This window comes from Labrus mixtus, chromosome 24 (assembly GCF_963584025.1).
Source record: "Labrus mixtus chromosome 24, fLabMix1.1, whole genome shotgun sequence".
Classification (NCBI taxonomy): Eukaryota; Metazoa; Chordata; class Actinopteri; order Labriformes; family Labridae; genus Labrus; species Labrus mixtus.
In genome coordinates, this window is record NC_083635.1 from 125,001 (window position 1) to 142,678 (window position 17,678).

The 17,678-nt window shown below is 42.2% G+C and overlaps 1 protein-coding gene across 1 annotated transcript in view; it reads right to left on the minus strand.

Moving 5' to 3' along the window:
* Nucleotides 1-1,452: 1,452 nt before the first annotated feature.
* Nucleotides 1,453-17,678, minus strand: part of LOC132959615 (NALCN channel auxiliary factor 1-like) — a 29,824-nt gene continuing 13,598 nt past the window's right edge. Inside the window, exons 2-3 of the mRNA XM_061032747.1 lie at nt 3,917-4,088; nt 1,453-2,928 (exon numbers count right to left, since the gene is read on the minus strand). Coding sequence (XP_060888730.1) covers nt 2,630-2,928; nt 3,917-4,088 — 471 coding nt within the window. The 3' untranslated portion in view covers nt 1,453-2,629. The remainder of the gene's footprint in view (nt 2,929-3,916; nt 4,089-17,678) is intronic.

The window sequence follows — 17,678 nt, forward strand, 5'->3', positions numbered from 1 at the left end:
GTCAACAAATTGCTCCAATAAACATCTTTATTTGAATATTTTTGTTAGCATGCTAACATTAGCTTTTCATTTTTTTTGTTGCTTGGGTATCAGATTTAAACATCTCTTGGTGAGTCCCTAAAGCTAAAAATGGTTGTTCTAAGTCATCCTTAATCCCTGTGTGAACTTATATGGTAGCAGCTATGCGGGGGGGTAAGAACATTGGATGGATCAGCCCTTGGAAACTCCTCACACTCCTCGTATGCTGATGCTAACACAGCCCTTTGCTAGCCTGTGAAAGATAGCAGTTGATCAGCTCGTCTAAGGGTATTTAAGAGTCGACAGGTTGATTGATTGATTGATTGATTGATTGATTGATTGATTGATTGATTGATTGATTGATTGGTCTGCTGGTCACTCGCTCCACTTCCAGGTAGCAGAAAGAGCCACAAAGTAGGACACTAATGCTGGCTGTTTTTTTTCTATATTGCTCCATTTGCCAGAATCTGCCTCACTGGGGTGTACACAGCAGAGAGGCACTCGAAGATCCGGGACCTCATTTATCAAACCAAGTGTATCAACAAGTCGTCGATGTGTTCCCAGAAATTCTTGATAAAAAAAAAAAAAAAAATAGCGATAAACACCCCCCAAATGTCATATATGGTCGAACACATTGTACTGAAAGTTCTTAATGCATCATGACTTTAGAGCTGAGTTCATGCACTGGCCATATTATTGGCGGCCATTTTACTTTGTTAGGATGGGAGTAGTGGAATATTTCAAGGTTAAACAACACATCTTAATACCTCATAGGTTCAGACAACAGCTAAGGTTAGCATTCAGCCACTTGCTAGATAATTTACATTAGCTAGAAAGTGACTGAGAGCAAATTACTCTAGTTTGGTTGTGTCACACAATTTGATAAGAAAGATATAAAATCTGAGCTTATGTGCTTGCAAGGAATTACTTCCTAAGTGATAATGTTAGCTAGCAAGATATCTAATGATGAAGCTAGCTGTTGTGTGACAGTAGCTAATTGGTTAGCAAATATGTTGTTTTACAGAGAAATCTGCCTTCATGTCCCTCCAGATTTTTACAACTAACTGTCTTTTCAGTTGTTCTTTTGGCTTTCATATCAATCTAGCTAGCTAGCGGTTTACTGGAAGAGCGTCCCACTAGCTAACAGTAGCCAGCTAAGATATGCAGAAGTATGCTTTGGATGTCAGCTGTAACACAAAGAGTGTTGTTGAGGTCTGATAGAATTATCTAACAATTCCTCCTTTTTTTTCTAACAACAAGGCTAAGGGAGGTGTGAGCAAAGGCCAACCAAAGCTAGCTCCATTTAGCGAAATTTGCTGAGTCACTTGCGAGTGCACCATATCTCTACAATTTGATTTTAATCCATCTCCGAACTAAGTTAAATCTGAGCTGACGCTAAAGACAGCCCCCTGAGGGTTTAGATTAGCTCTTAAAATATGCTAACATCATTCACCATGCAGGTGGTTTCCATGTTTTAATTCAAATTCCTACAGGTGATGCATTTTCAGAGATTCTCAAGCATGGAAAAAAATTGATTCTGTGCATAGAAACAAGTATACACATGGTTGATAAATGAGGTCCTTGGTGTTTTGGCATCATGCAACTGTTCTCTAGTATCCCTGGGTTGTCCCTGCAGCCTTATGTACGACTTCTCTAAATACTGCGGCGTTCAGACGAGCCACCGGGCTGCCTATCTGCAACACCGAGACTACCATGTGAGGTAAACTGAACACTTCAGAACCTAGAGAACACCACTTCCTGTTTAGGAGCCCATTAGCTCCTGCAACACCTTGTCATCATTAGCTGAACCCTTCACTACGTTAGCCACTTGGTCACTCCCAACTTGCTCAATGGCCCAACAAGTTAGAAGAGAAAGTGAGCCAGTCTCAGAGCACTTAAGGTCCTAAAATGTGTAGGCATGTACCGCCAAAAAGGGGGTTGAAAATAAGTTCCAAGTGTGACAAAATACAAGCAGAACATTAGAATATTGAAGAACATACATTTTGTTTTCAGAGAAACAAGACCCATATGAATGATGATGGATCAGATGGTCCTGGCAGGCCCCTCAAGCAACACATACAAAGGTTGTAAGAAGACGCCTCGAAGGTGTTGAAGAGCAGGAAGTGGAACACAGTTGATATGTCAAAACATTCTGGCACCTGAAAGAAATGCAACAAAAATCTAAAGGTAATGACGAGTGAGAGTGCACACTTCATCAATGTCCATATTTTCCCCTCTGCCATCCGGACACACTTTGAAAACGTTAGGGTAGGGAAGGAGGGAGGGAAGGAAGGAAAGGAGGGAGGGAGAGAAGAAGAGGAGGGACAATATGCTCAAAAAACATTTGGATGGAATAGAAACAATGAGCAGGTTTCAAGTGGCAAGAGGTCAGTTCTTCAGGGGGGTTGGTTTTCAAACATCTCGGTTTGGTCGATGTCCAATCCCAGCGCCCTTAGCTCCAGTTAAAACCTTCCCACTTCCTGTGGTAGATTGTAGAGGCATATTCTGCATGTCTCGCCAGGTGTGTCCCTGGCAGCCATGCCATTTGTAAAAGCCATAATCCTCTGGATGACATCACCTTTTACAAGCAACCAAATTCATCCCCCAAGGTTCACTCCTCGTTAGAAGTGCTCTCCTCGGGCGAGAAAATGGCAGCCACGCCCACCAACGTGGAATTATGGGAGGCTGAAATGATGATGACAGTGTGTAGGAGGACAAGGGCCAGGAGGCAGATCTTCAGTCGCCCGCTGCACAGTCTCGAGGTGGCAGCTGAGGTGACTGAGGCCCCCTCGGGCTGGCAGGAAGATGCAGTCCTTTTTAGTGTCTCGCCTGAAGGGTTGTCCATTTTGGAGTCCCATCGGACATCGCAGCACTCCGCTTCACTGTCTGATAGATATTCTCCCAAGAGCCCTTAAAAAGAGATGACAAAGGGGAAATATTCAGTCTTTTTCCTGGAATACAAATCTTTTATTTAGAGCCTGACCGATATATTAGTAGGCCGATATGATCAGGCCGATATGGACCTTTGAGATATATTGATATAGGTGAACTGTTTTCTTTTTAGATATGAGTTGTTAAGAAAATAATTCTAGGAATTGAACAAACAATAATATCTGTTTAAGAAAGCAGCGAACCGAGTACATTAATATAGCTGAAAAACCAGAACACCACACCACATGACATACATTTTGTTTTCTTACCACTTTTACCTGCTTTTTGTAGCATAACAATAAGTAAGGTCTTTTACCTGCTTTTTGTAACATAACAATAAGTAAGGTCTTTTACCTGCTTTTTGTAGCATAACAATAAGTAAGGTCTTTTACCTGCTTTTTGTAAAATGTCTCGAGATAATACTTGTTATGAGTTGATCTTTATTAAACTTCATTCATTAGAAGAAAATTAGAAAATTATTTTAAAAATGTCTTTATGACTGCCCTTTACACACTCATTGGCTCATAAAATGATGACATGATTCTCAGCACAGGTCCACAGGTCTGCTGTGATGCTCAGCTCTGATGGGTTTGTTTGTTTGTTTGTTTGTTGTTAGTCTGCATCCATCCAGTGTCTGCTCCTCGGTCAGTTCTCCTGTATAAACGGCTGTAAATATTGAGACACAGAAAATGTGAAAACGTCCTGCTCTGAGCTCGGTTATGCTCAAACACACCACTAGGTGTCATTAGAACGCCTTGACAAACATCTCTCTGTTTTCCTGCAGGAACTCCTTCCAGTAAATATGGAGACAGCATGAATTACCACCGAGCATCCTTATTTATAAAAATGCTTTTTTCACTCCTGTAAATTGAATCGGGGGGCTTTCTCACTGCGACGCCTGCATGTGCTGAAAGTCGGCCGCTGATGTCAACAGGATGCAGAATTTGACAGCGAGGCGTTTTTTTACCTGTGCAGATGAAGCTTGGGCTGCCGCCGTGGATCAGGTCGTCGTTATCTGGCAGGATGAACGGACAGCTCTGCTGGACCTCCAGGCAGTACTGGTGGCACGGGACCCTCCTCTCACAGGAATGCGGGGTGGTGGGGAAATACTGAGCGCAGAGCCAGGGCTTATAGGCCATCTGAGGAGGAGGAGAAGAAAATAAAAAATGTTTTTACAGATTGAAGCCCAAACCCTTTAAGGGTCAACAGAACTTTTTTAATTAATTATAGCTCATGAGATATTAGCCAAGGCTAGTCTGCTAGCAGGGAGACCGGGTCAGTCGTACTTCAGAGTTTAGAGAACAAAACTCACAGCAAATAAAGTCAAATGATTTGCATTATGAGAGGCTGCTGAAGCAGGCAGAAGATGATTTCACAAAATCCTTTACAATGATAAAGGTCAAAAGCATTTAAACAGCAAAGAAGGGCTACAGTTCATCATTACCATCTCTATTCAACTCAATGTGTGGGTTGGAGTCTGACAATAGTCAGACAGTGGTGGAAACTCCGATCAACATTCCCCCGAGGTCTAGCTGAATGAAAAAAGATGATTGTCCAATCCAGAAAAAGATGACTTTTTAAAGGTAATGCTTGAAAACTTACAATCTTTAAAAGTCTATTCTCTAAACTCTACTCCTCTGGAGTCTTATGATTAGGTTTGGTTTAGTTTCCAGGTAAAACATTGAAATTCATAACCAAGGGGCACACAATGCCTGTGTCTTATTGAAGTTTCTGTTGCCTTCCCAAGTGAAATGTGAAGCTGAACGTAAAACAAACAGACGTGAGAGTAGACGGAGACAGATGGTGACATGTAACAGCAAAGCTCAGAAAAACTGAATGAACTTTAAGCAAAGCTCGTTCTTCTTCATGTGTTTTAAAAAAAACTGAGATTATCATCAGAAAGGAGAAATTACAGCAAAGATCCCCGACAGTCCACTGAGGCTGTTAACAGATCCAGAACCCCTCCTGCTGCTAGAACCATTAACAAGCTGCTGGGATGAAAGGTTAGTGTGTGTGTGTGTGTGTAATTATCTAGATATTATCCCGAGTGCAGATGTGAAAACGACTTAGAGGTGTCATTAAAAAAATCCTGATTTGTTTCAGCTGCTGTCACTTTAAGGCCCCCCCTCCCCACGTGCCCACTGTCTCCTGATTGGCCGGCTCTCTGGAAGCCTTTCAGGGCCAAAAGCTGCAGGGCTGCCAGAGGGGTGGCTACGCTCTGGTGTAGCATATATAAACGCCTCCATCGACCTTTACATAGAGGCTTGAAGCCGGGAAACTCTCTGTTTCAAATCGGGGGACTATGGTGTGATTCACAGAACGAGCCGTTTAGCGCCCTCTGCAGACTCATCCTGGGATTACTCCAACATACCTAACACCATAGGTGAGTTTTTAAAATGGGGATAAGAGGTTAATTTGAATAAAGTGCAGTGAAAGGGTAGCTAGCCTATGTTGTGAATTTCACATTGACACGCTGTTAGCATAATGTTTAGCCATTATATAATCACCAAATTAGTTTGGCATGTTAGCTAGCTGAAATTAGCTATTTAGCAACAAGCTGCTAATCACTAAACGTAGCTTTTATCACACTTGTAACATGGTTAAAAAGTCGCCAGTGACTACTTCATATTTAAACTTCTTTGACCAACATTCAGGTTTGAGGTGACCTACTGATGTATAGCTTAAAGCTAACATAAGAAGCTCCAGTACTCTCGTTAAATTATTTGTGTTTTGCTACAATTATCTGTTAGAAATCATGTTTCGTCTCATGCTAAAGGCTAAGGATGGATGTTTTCATGGTTTCACCCACATGGCAAAGCAAACCAATGTGACCCTTCATCAGCTAACTGGACAAAGCCCTGCCTCAGCATGTGTAGCCCACAAAAGGTGACTCTAAGCATCAGCAACTTGGACCAGCTGACGTCACAGCAGCAGAGATCGTGTCTCCATGGAACCGGATGGAAACACACAACAGTGTCACCTATTGTCTCACAGACGCAAAGGGAAAGGTCTGTCCCTAAAATAATGAAAGAAACGCTTAGCTGTGAGGCAACAAAAAGCCTTTCAGAGAGTCATTTTGATGACACATTCTACATCTGCTCTGATGAAAACAAGTCATTAGCAGCAGGCAGCTAATTAGCAGGTATAGTAGGATTATTAAATATTCATCTTGAGGAACCACCTCCCCAGAAAATAAGCAACAATCTAACATAATGAGTCAAATTCTAACTTAGCAACAAAATGTTATATTACGAGATAAACAACAAAATCCCCTCAAATCAAATCTCTCATGTGTTAACACCAAACCTGTAAAACAAACAGGGCGACGTCACCCATCACTTTCTGAAGAGTCCATATTGGAAAAGCTGTCACCACCTAACTTTCAATCGGTTTTAAAGAAAAGAGGTGGAGCTGAGGCGGGCCTTAAACCTCCCTTTCTCCCAATTTAGCCACGCCCCAAATTATGAAAATGTATGCAAACAAAGAGTTTGCTTTCATATAACATAATAGCCTAGCAGTGGCCATTTTTAATTGAGAAAACAATACTCTAATATCATGTGTTATCAATTAAAGGCTTAAAGGTTTGTTGTTGACATTACTTCCTGCATTATTTTCAGAAGACAATCCAGAAAATTGTGATTTGTTTCCTGCTTAAACATACAAAGATAACAAACCATGCACAAGCAATTATACTAATTATAAAAATCTGATTATGGTGAAGACAGCGATAATGACGAGGACAGCATGGACCTGAATGCTGTCTGAGTGTGGAGTTTACTGAAAGGGTTAAGTCCTCATACCTGGCCTCCCAGGAAATACACTCATCCTTCAAAACTAAAAAAAAAGGTCAACACTCTTTGACGGGAGATCTGTCTCCATTTCAGTCCAGGGTGTGCCACAGGGTAAAAACATGCTTCATTTACTCTCCTGTTTGTTATAACCAACATGTTCATTACAGGGTTATCTGGATGAATCACTTGGTCACGTTTATTCCCATGATCCTCTGCTTCAGGCAGCAGTGTTCTTCAGAGCTCTACAGCTGGATGTGCAGCTAACCAGGAGAAAATCAACCCAGATCATTGATTACACTCAGAAGTTAAAAAGTATCCTGTCACCCTGATTTTGGGATTTTCAGCGCGGCGGCTTCCTGTCTGTGTAAAACGGCTGCGATGATTTAGCATAAATGCCTGCCAGCGGTGAGATAATCCGTCTAGGGATGCTGCGGCTATCAAAAGAGAACCAAAACAATACGATCGCAGTCAGACAGGAAAATCTGGGTCCTCCTGAAGATGCAACTGTATGCAGGCAGTTGCCAAGGAAACAGTTTTTTTCTGCTTTTCATTAGAGCTCAATGGGTACTGCCCCGCTCTCTCTGTTGGGTTTTTTTTGTTGTTGTGTGCACATGTTTAAGTGTGCACACAGGTCTGTGTGTGTGTAAGTGTGTTGGTTGTGATCAGCGTGAAAAAGGAAGCATGTGAGAGCAAATCGAGTTAGTCAGGAAGCAGGTCTGGAGTCTGATTTGATCAGTCTAATGTGTGATCAGTGTGAACGTCGCCGTGCAGCTTAGGTCTGCTTCAAACAATGTGCTGAGCCTTTTAAACACACAGCACTTTGAGGGGTCATGTTGGGGAACCCTTTATACAAACATTTCAAAGATTAAATCAAAGCTTTTAGACATGATGTAAACGTGCCAAAGAGAAATTTCTCCCAGTGCTTACATGCACATCTTCTGAAGCCTAAAAATAACATTTGAAAAATTAAGATTCAAACGCTGACGCTTTGGCAGATAAGTGTCAGCAGTGCTGGCATCTGAAATTCACCACAGTGATTACTATTATATAAGACCGCAGTCTGCAAGTGATGGACTGCTCTTTCTGTTTCTGTAGCATGCAGTCCTCACGCTCCAGGCCCGCCGCAGTCAGAACACACTGTTCACAACTTTAAAAAAGCGCTTTATATTTTTTTCCTTTTTAACATTTTCTTAATGAAAGCTCAACCTTGATTTTTTGTCCCCCCTAAGAAACACAAAAAACGTCAGACCATGCCACAGATTCTAAACCTGCAATTGAGCAGATGGATGCCTAAGGTGTTTGTTTTTTATACCTCTAAATCGAAAACTAAAAATGAGAATTTTTCTCACTTTGTGCTTATTGGAACATACTGCAGCAGCCACTGGATCTAAAAGAGCCCACGTTGTGTTTTTGTAATGTTACAAATCTGCCACATCAGCCTCTCTTGTAAGATGCAAAAATATGACAACCAATTGTGCTAGTAGCAAGCTAGCTAAACTAGCTGCAAGTACTGCTGCTTAGAGCATTTTAAGCTAGTTAGCCTACTGGATATATCATCAATGATATCAAACAGCTTCCATAGCTCCCACTCTCAGGATTGTATTTGTCACACTTTCTAGATGCTAGGATGCTATAGCTAGCGTTAGCTGCCTTTCTTTAATGCTTCAAGGTGTGTCAGTATGGATAAAGACCAAGCACTCAAAAGTCGCTTGAATAGTCTAAAAGTAACATCAGCACTTCCTGTGTGACTTCACAATACATAACAAAAATGCATACAAGTTTATGGTCGTGCGCCAGAATTGCAGGACAATAAACATCAGGACCTCCTTGCACGCCAGGAGGATTTACATGTAGAGCTGTCCTACACTGTCCTCTTTGAAATGGTACAAACAGACACCCAACTAAATCACACATTGAACATGCTCTTGGCTACAGCTTCCTGTTTCAACCAGGCAGAATCCTTATTGTTGGACAGCCATCAGCAACAGCCAACCGGGTTGAGAATAATGGCAGATTTTCATAATGAGTGCGATCCAGACCTGATTATGATCATGTAGAGTCATGAGATAACCTTTGCTGGGATTCTGGATTGTATGAAGAAAAAATGATCGATTGCATGCCGATTTCTTTTTTTTTTTTTAAACGTTAATTTCAGTTCCATTTAAATTCTTGCCTGGCAAAATAAAATCATTGACCAGTTGGTGGGGGGGGGGGGGGAGAGAGAGAGAGAGAGAGAGAGAGCATCTGATGCCTTCAAGGGGGGTGTTTCTGTCACGCTGTCATCAATCAATCTGAGAGCGAAAAACATTCTCAAATCAAACAGTGGACCGAGCATGTCTCCACGGGGGAGCGTGTGTGTGTGTGTGTGTGTGGGGCGGTCACACTATTTCATAATGTACTGATGTTGCAAGCAGCAGGTAGTGAGGCCGCAATACAACTAAAAAGGATGAAAAGCATTACGCCGCTATTTCAGTGCCGTAATGTAAATTAGCAGCCCGCATGATGTCATCAGATGTTTAATACGACAGAGAATGTCGGCTTCCTGGGGATGCACAGAAAAAAAGCTCAGGTGGTTAAAACGTCCTGCCGACACTTCTCTCTTGTGCAATCGGGTCACTTTTTGGTCATTCAGTAGCCAACGGCTCCGGCTGTCTCAGGGCTGACAGCTTCCTGTAAACCTGACATGCTAAGAGAAGGCTCTTCCTCCATTCTGCTTCGTCCCCGGCACAGGGCTTCCCCCTCACCGTTTTCCCATTCACACGCCTGTCATCTGACACAGAGAGAGCACTGTGGGAGAGCTCGCCTGCAGACAAGAGGAAACCACTGAGCTGCCAAAGAAATACACAGCGTTCATTCAGTAGCATCAAAACAGCAGCTGCAGAAAAAAAAATCAAATGTTCAATTTGAACCAGAACTTTCCTGATCTTCTTTTAAATAGGACGTCATCTGTTACTTCATAATCCCACCGATGAAAACAGCTGCTTCCTAAATGTGATTTCTTCTTTATGGCAACAAAAAAGAAACTTATACAAACAGAAGAAACCGCTTATTCTACAATTCTACAATCCACTTAGCAGACGCTTTTATCCAAGGCGACGTACATCAGAGAGTAAGTACAACACAAGCAAGGATCTAGAAAAAAGGGAACAATGTCAGTGAGAGCAAACGATCAGCTTTGAGTCTGATTGGACACACAGGTGCTGACAGGAAGTGACCAGAGGCAAAGCACAACATTGAGGGTAGTTCTTGAGAGCTCTAATCATTATAGAAACCATCTTATAAGTCGTCGTTATCAAACAAAAACCATCATCATCATCATCATCATCATCAATAATATGGAGACCATCATCATTAAGTTAGTAGGTATTCATGAAAGAGCTGGGTCTTTAGCTTTTTCTTAATGGTGCAGAGGAGTTTGGAAGTTCATTCCACCACCGGGGGGCGACAGAGGAGAAGAGTCTAGTCAGCGTCTTAGCACCCTGTTGTGAAGGTTGGATCAGGTTTCTGCCTGTTTGCTAATTAGCATGCTAGAACTAGCTTCATCTCACGCTGAAGACATGTGAGTGCTGAATCTATTTCTGAACTGTCATGTGTAAAGTTGACTGTACTCCTGTTGGTTTAAAACCCCCAGGTATGTAAGAAAAAAATAAAGTACAACAAGGTGTAAACGCACACACACACACACACACACACACACACACACACACACACACACACACAGCCGCTGTAAAGTGGAATGACAGAGACGACTATAAAAAGCGTATGAGTCAGCCGCAGAGTGAGATCCCGAGTAGAGAGCTGAATGACACAGATCATTACCACGAGCACAAAGCATGGCCGGGGGAAAAAGAGGAAGCCTGCACTCTCACACCACTCAGGATCTCTCCAGATGTTTTTCTTTGTTGTTTTGTTTTTGTATTTTATTGCAATTTAATTTACTCATTGTGTAGCAGATTAAACCAGGCGGCTGCACATGACAGCAGATATTTCTCAGGTGGAGTCTAGATGAGGGGGTGGGCTTGTTTTTGTTATAGGGGGGTCCAGAAATTAAAAAGAGATTTTTATAAAACACAACTGAAGAGAAAAACTGTCAATCCTGACAAAATGTTGATGCACTCACAACTTGAATCTCAGCGGAGGCCTCAGGTCAATGACGCAATCCTCATAATAATCCAGCAGGACAAGGTGTCTGTCTTCCTGCATTGATGTCCGTACTTATAACATCCCATTCCCCCGGTGATGTAATCGATTCCAGGCGCTGCGTCTCGAAAATGACACTCGGAGGCAGAGTGTTCTCATCAAATTAGAATGGTTTGCAATCTCAGGGCAACCCCTTGTTTGTACGTTCTCTGTCATCTCTTTACCAGGGAGGACTCGCTTAAGAAAAACAGGAGCGTTGAGGGGAAGGACTACACATTCAACTGAGTTTAGAAATGGTGTCAGGTGTTGGTTTCTTTTCTGGTTGACACACCGGAAAGCGATGGCCTGAGGGTTCGGAAACTGGAGGGGGAACTCGATCCAAAAGCTTTCATACCTACTAAGAGGAATCTCTGAAACAATCAGGCTTACTGAAATGCAACAACACATAAAAGGATCAGGAAACAGCGCTGTAGTTAAAGATAAAATGGCATTTGAGAAGACATAAGTGCCGCAACAGGATGTGCTAAATGTACAAATGTTTTTTTGCTAATTTTAGTTTTGCTACGTCATCATAAATTAAACATTCAAATGCTTCAAACCCCATTAAAAAAAATAATAATAATCTACGCCCCGCATTGCTTATGCAACACACTTCATGTATTTACATTCTGGAATTAACCTTCCATGTGGTAGTTCTCATTGTTTGATGCGGGGGTTCGTCCCCTTCTAGATACACAAGGGATAACAGGAAGTGATGCCGCGTGTAATCAGAATCATTTCCTTTGGGATACACTCGAGAGTTTTTGGCTATGTTATTAAACTTGTCTTGCATCTAAATGAGTATTTTAAATCCTAAAACAAAGTGTTCAATAAGGGTCTGCAGTAAAAAGTGTTGACAGATTGATGGTTTCATGCTCGGCACATAAAGGACGCATCTGTGCTTCATAAGTATTCAACTCTGCTGCAGAACAGAGAAACACACTCAATGTGCAGCTCAGATAATCTCATAAATAAATCAAGTTAAAAAATCTAAATTGGCCAATGAAGGCATGTCAACTTCTCAGAAGGAAAGGACTTTGTTTAAAGGTGAAGACAGCAAAGAGAGTAACTGATTAGAGTCTTCCAGTAAGCATGCTGCTGTTACAGCATATTACCACTTTTTTTTGTGGTCAAAGTTAAAGAAGCAAAAAATGAAATCAAACGGCCAATCAGCTTCTTTTGTTAACCACAATATGGTATGAACTCGGACAACAACTTCTACATGTGTGAAATGTTTGTTGTCTTAAATTAGTGTGTTGTACATCTATATTCAGAGAGGTTTGTTTTTATCCACACGGCATGAAGTTGCACATTCGCATCCATCAATAGTATCGACGGGCTTCCAGAAAGCCTGAACCTTTTTCACTGGAAATGCCCTGTCGAGCACACGGCATTGTGGGGCGCCGTGAGTATCGAGGTCTGGCTGAAACCAAGTGAATCCACCTATCAGGACATGGAGGCAAAAAGATGGTATCCATTTCCCTGAACCGTGTTTTGTAGATCAGTTCTGAGAAAAACATGGTCATGAATGTGTATGGCCGGATTTGTTTTCAAGCCCGGTTTAGCATGCAGGCGCAGAAATGAGTTGGTTACAAAACAGGTAGATCGAGGAATCAGCTTTCAATCTGCTCTAGAAAAAAAGAAAAAAAACAATCTCAATATGAATTTAATGTTTTTTTTTATTCTAGGGGTTTTGGTTTCATGTTTAGTAGATTAAGCAGTGCTCTGGTCGCAGGATCCTGCTTGGCTCGGGTCCAGCTCTGCAGCTCTCTCTTTTTCAAAAGGTTTAAAGAATTCATTTTCGGCTCAAAGCTCTGGGAGGTTGCTGTGTAGGTCAGGGTGGCTCTGCTTTCTCTATTGATGCAGAGGCTGCTGACTGCAGGAGGCCCGACCTGCAGCTCAGGACATATTGACTGAACCCCCACCCCCCTCTGAGATGTCGCTCCACGATAAAAAATAAGCCGGATAAATGCTGAGTCTGCACTTCTACACAAGAACCAAAACAAACTGAACTTAGCTTGGCTGTGCTGTTCATGTTACACATTCTTCTTTAGTGTAAAAAAATACTGTTTTCGGAAACCGCTCATTTGAAACTTCCAAACTCCATGTGATCTGCAGAGTCCCTCTGCACCTTTAAGAAAAAGCTAAAGAGCCAGCTCTTTCATGAATGCCTACTAACTTAATGATGATGGTCTCCATATTATTGATGATGATGATGGTAATGACGATGGTTTTTGTTTGATAACGACGACTTATAAGATGGTTTCTATACTGATTAGAGCTCTCAAGAACTGCCCTCAATGTTGTGCTTTGCCTCTGGTCACTTCCTGTCAGCACCTGTGTGTCCAATCGGACTCAAAGCTGATCGTTTGCTCTCACTGACATTGTTCCCTTTTTTCTAGATCCTTGCTTGTGTTGTACTTACTCTCTGATGTACATCGCCTTGGATAAAAGAGTCTGCTAAGTGAATTGTAGAATTGTAGAAACTGAATCTTTTGTATTAATCACCAAATACTCACATAAATATTTCTCACTCCAACCTCATAAAATAGCTTCATCTGTGGCCCTAGGCTTCTTTATTTGATGATCTTAATACTACTACAGCATCAGTTTAGCATGGTCAAGCTAGGAATAATAATGATGTGCCTTAAGGCAAAAAAAGTGATATGTTTGAAAGCATCATCCAGTCAGATTTTTGAAAATATTGCCTGGTGGCTTCACATTTTACATTTCATTTGGGAAAAAGATCATGAATTTGAATTAATTGAGGACTAACGTATTTACCATTGGCAGTTGGTTCACTATTCGGGGGTCAGGGAGGACCAGGATGGACTAGGATGTACAGCTTAAATCATTAGCTTGATGCTAACACATAAGGGCAATTGCCATTAACTGCCTCACATGATCAGGATCATTTTAAAGATTCCATATTGTACTTGTTTTCACATTTTATGCTGTCAGTCTGTGAAACCTGTTGAGTAGCTTTGCATGATTTGCAGCTCATAAAACTCCTAACTTATCTGATACTCGCGTCAGTAAAAAAAAAACATTTTCAGCCTCTGCCTGACACGGTTCATTTTAGCTGCTGTCTCTTTAGTCCCCCCCTCCCCCACGTTTCCAATTTCTTCCAATTGGCCAGCTCTCTGGAAGCTTTCCAGGAGGGCAGAATGCTGCAGGGCTGCCAGGGCACACAGGGAGGGCTGCCTTGGCATTTTGCATGTTAGAATTGAAATTTCCCATGCCACTTTTGCTTCACCATATAGTGGAAAACATTACCATTCCTGTAAGTAAATTGTGACCTCAGATATATCCCAGCAACTTTCACATTTCCAAACTCACAGTATATGTTAGAACACCTGTAGGTTAAACGGGGCAGCAGGGCAGACAGCTAGCCTCATACCAACGTAGAGTTGCTTCCATGTTTCAACACAGATGTTGAAATAATTCTACTAACACTGTTTGTGCTACGTTTTTTTGCATTCATCTGTTAAAGATAACTCAAGGAATTAAAATAACATAAACGGGGTAATGACGTCATGGATGATCCCTATTTAAGGCAAATGACAATCATTATCAGCCAAGTGTTAATGGCAGTGAGAGAATGGCGAGGAATTACCAGCCTGAGGGAGGAGAGCACTTAGCATATCGATTTATTAGCCGGACACAGAGGGCTAATGTCAGAGGTCACTGTGTGAGTGATGGAGGGCAGATAGCTGAGGTGGACACTGCTGTCCCTATGTAACACTGCCTCTGTGAACAGTCACCTCAAGTCACTCCCTAAGAAAGAGTGACACCGTCATCAACAGTCACACAGGAAACAAGAACAAGGGTGTACCATGTTAGCATTTCTGTGACACAACAATGTATTCAGCTAAATGCTAACACTGCATGGCAACATGCTCACATTGATAATACCTTTATGCTCACATTTGGTTGGTATCCGGGTAGGTTAATATATGTTAAACATTTTAGATTAGCAAGTTGGCATGCTAAAATTTGCTAATTAGTAAAGCATAATTCCAAACAGAAGAACAAAAAAACAAATATGTATTTCGAAATAAATCATGTAGCATAGCTAAAACTGTGCAGTTGGAATATTAGAAAATACAGTGTACACTATAACTGATGGACTTCTTTAGCGGCTATGGCACATGGTACCTGTCGTCCTATCTGCAACCGTATAGCTTAGCTGTCTTATAGTCATTGCAAACAATGAAGATGCTAACATATGTGGATCTGAATAAATCTACAAACAATATGGACACAAGGCAGGATATACAAATGTTATTATTACTCTGTTGGTTCTCATACTTTGTTGACAACTTTTCTTCTAGTGAAATAGATTTTCAGGACCGAATAGCATTTTATTTTAACATGCTAGCTTGCTAACTGAAAGTGGATGACAACAACCCCTAAAAACAAAGGGAACTGAGGGTAAGTCAGTGTTGGAAGTTTGTATTCATCAACCAAAGTACGCCTACTTGTAATCCCTCGAATCCTGATGCCTTACAGTTATTTGTTTTCCAACTTCAAGAGAGAGGCTTGCTAACAGGGTCTTCCCTTTTTCAAGAGCTATTTCAGAAAACGAGCTGTCACACTGGAGTCAGTATGATGTTATCAAATCTTTTTCTACCAAGGGATGAAAGAAAAAACAGAGTCAAGCTATAGCTTCCTGTTAGCACCGGCACCATTACTCAGGCTAAAGCTAATTAGCAGCTTGAAAAGCAGTGTGTCAAACATAAACCAAAAGCAAAAGCTGCTGCTATTTAGAGCTCTGGTAAATTAAAAACAGATATCTGATAACTAAAGCTGTCCAGGAATGTGTGATTAATATACAAGGACAAAATTGAAGTTAAACAGCCAAGAGGCCTCTCTTTCCGCCCACAAGCCCTGCGATGATACATCCCCCCCCGGCCTATCTCTCAAATCAACATCACAGCCTTGAAAACCAAACTCCTCGAGTCATTGTGAGGCAACTTTTCTGATATCTCGGCGGCATGTTGGGGCTGTTAGCGAGTGTCAAAGGGCAAACATGAGGAATGATATACGGCTAACATGTACTGTTCAAACAGAGCTGAACACTGTAGAGGAGACGGGCCCTCGGGCTGACAGCGGTGCAGCTTCTCAGAGCGCGGCAGAGCAGCTCTCAACTCAGGTGGCCACTTGGCAGATCAGATGTGAGGATTTGGAGGGGAGGTCAGGCGGGAGCAGCATCAGGACTGTGGGTGGACCAGGTGGCTCTGACAATTGCTCAACATCCTCTGTCTCTTCAGCTAAACTGAGCCACTCTCTCAGGCGGATTGCTGCTGAGCATAGATTTGTAGTTTTGTAACTCAACACATTTAATGACCATTTAGTTTTCATCCTTCTCTTGGCAATGATAGAACAAACAGTTAAAGACATGGAAGATAAACTAAATGTAAGGTATAGATAAGGGGTAAGGCTTAGTCCTCAAAGACCAGTCTAGAGACCACTTTTTGGAAGGCCACGGTCTAGTCTCGGAATGGAAAGTATTTTTACTCGGTCTTGTCTCGGTCCCAGACTGGGCGGATTCCGGATTTTTAAACCAAGACCAGTCAAGACCACCGCTGAAAGACTATTTTTCCAAGTCATTACGGTTATTAGAAGTGAAAACGTCTCTTTCTAAAGGAACTAATGACTTCAATTCATTGGCCTTGGTCTTGTTCTTATCTCGGTCTGGCCCTGCCTTGTTCTTGGTCTTGGTCTGGCCCTGCCTTGGTCTTGGTCTTGTCTCGGTCTGGTCCTGCCTTGATCTTGGTCTTGGTCTGGCCCTGCCTTGGTCTTGGTCTTGGTCTTGTCTCGATCTCGTCCTGCCTTGGTCTTGGTCTTGTCTTGGTCTGGCCCTGCCTTGATCTTGGTCTTGGTCTGGCCCTCTCTTGGTCTTGGTCTTGGTCTTGTCTCGATCTGGTCCTGCCTTGGTCTTGTTCTTGTTTCGGTCTGGCCCTGCCTTGGTCTTGTTTCGGTCTGGCCCTGCCTTGGTCTTGGTCTTGTCTCGGTCTGGCCCTGCCTTGGTCTTGACTCGGTCTGGATCCCTAAATGTCGGTCTCGGAGCACTCAGGTCTCAGGTATGTCTTGGTCTCGGTTAGTGTGGTCTTGGCTACAACACTAGCAGCTACTGTTAAAATAGAAAAAGTGTCTTAGACTTTCATGCTTCATAAAGTTGAGCTGCTGCTTTACTGATTCCAGTCTGCTTTTTCTGCAGACTTTCCTTTTATGACACCAGTTGTCCTCTCTGTTGCCTTTTCTCTAAGTCATCCTACCTTTAAATTGAAAACTATCTTGCTGAAAAGAGTACACCATAACTTTGTGTAAAATAAAAGCTGAGCTGGCTTTTGTGTACTTTCAGATTTATACTGACTGACTAAAGAATGATAGTATGGGTCAAATCAATATGTTGCTTTTACTGAGAAGGGAGAATGTTTATCGGGCAACTGTGGCTATAGGGCAGCTGTGGCTCAGTTGGTAGAGTCGTCGTCTCTCAACCAGAAGGTCGAGGGTTCAATCCCCAGTACATGTCCGATGTGTCCTTGGGCAAGACACTTAACCCTGTATTGCTCCCGCTGCTTCGGTGGCAGTGTATGAATGGGATTAGTTACTTCTGATGATACTACATAGTGATCACTACCATCAGTGTGTGGAAGGGTGGGTGTGACAGGTGGTGTAAAAGCGCTTTGAGTAGTCGGAAGACTAGAAAAGCGCTATATAAGCCCAAGTCCATTTACCATTTATCCTAAGCCT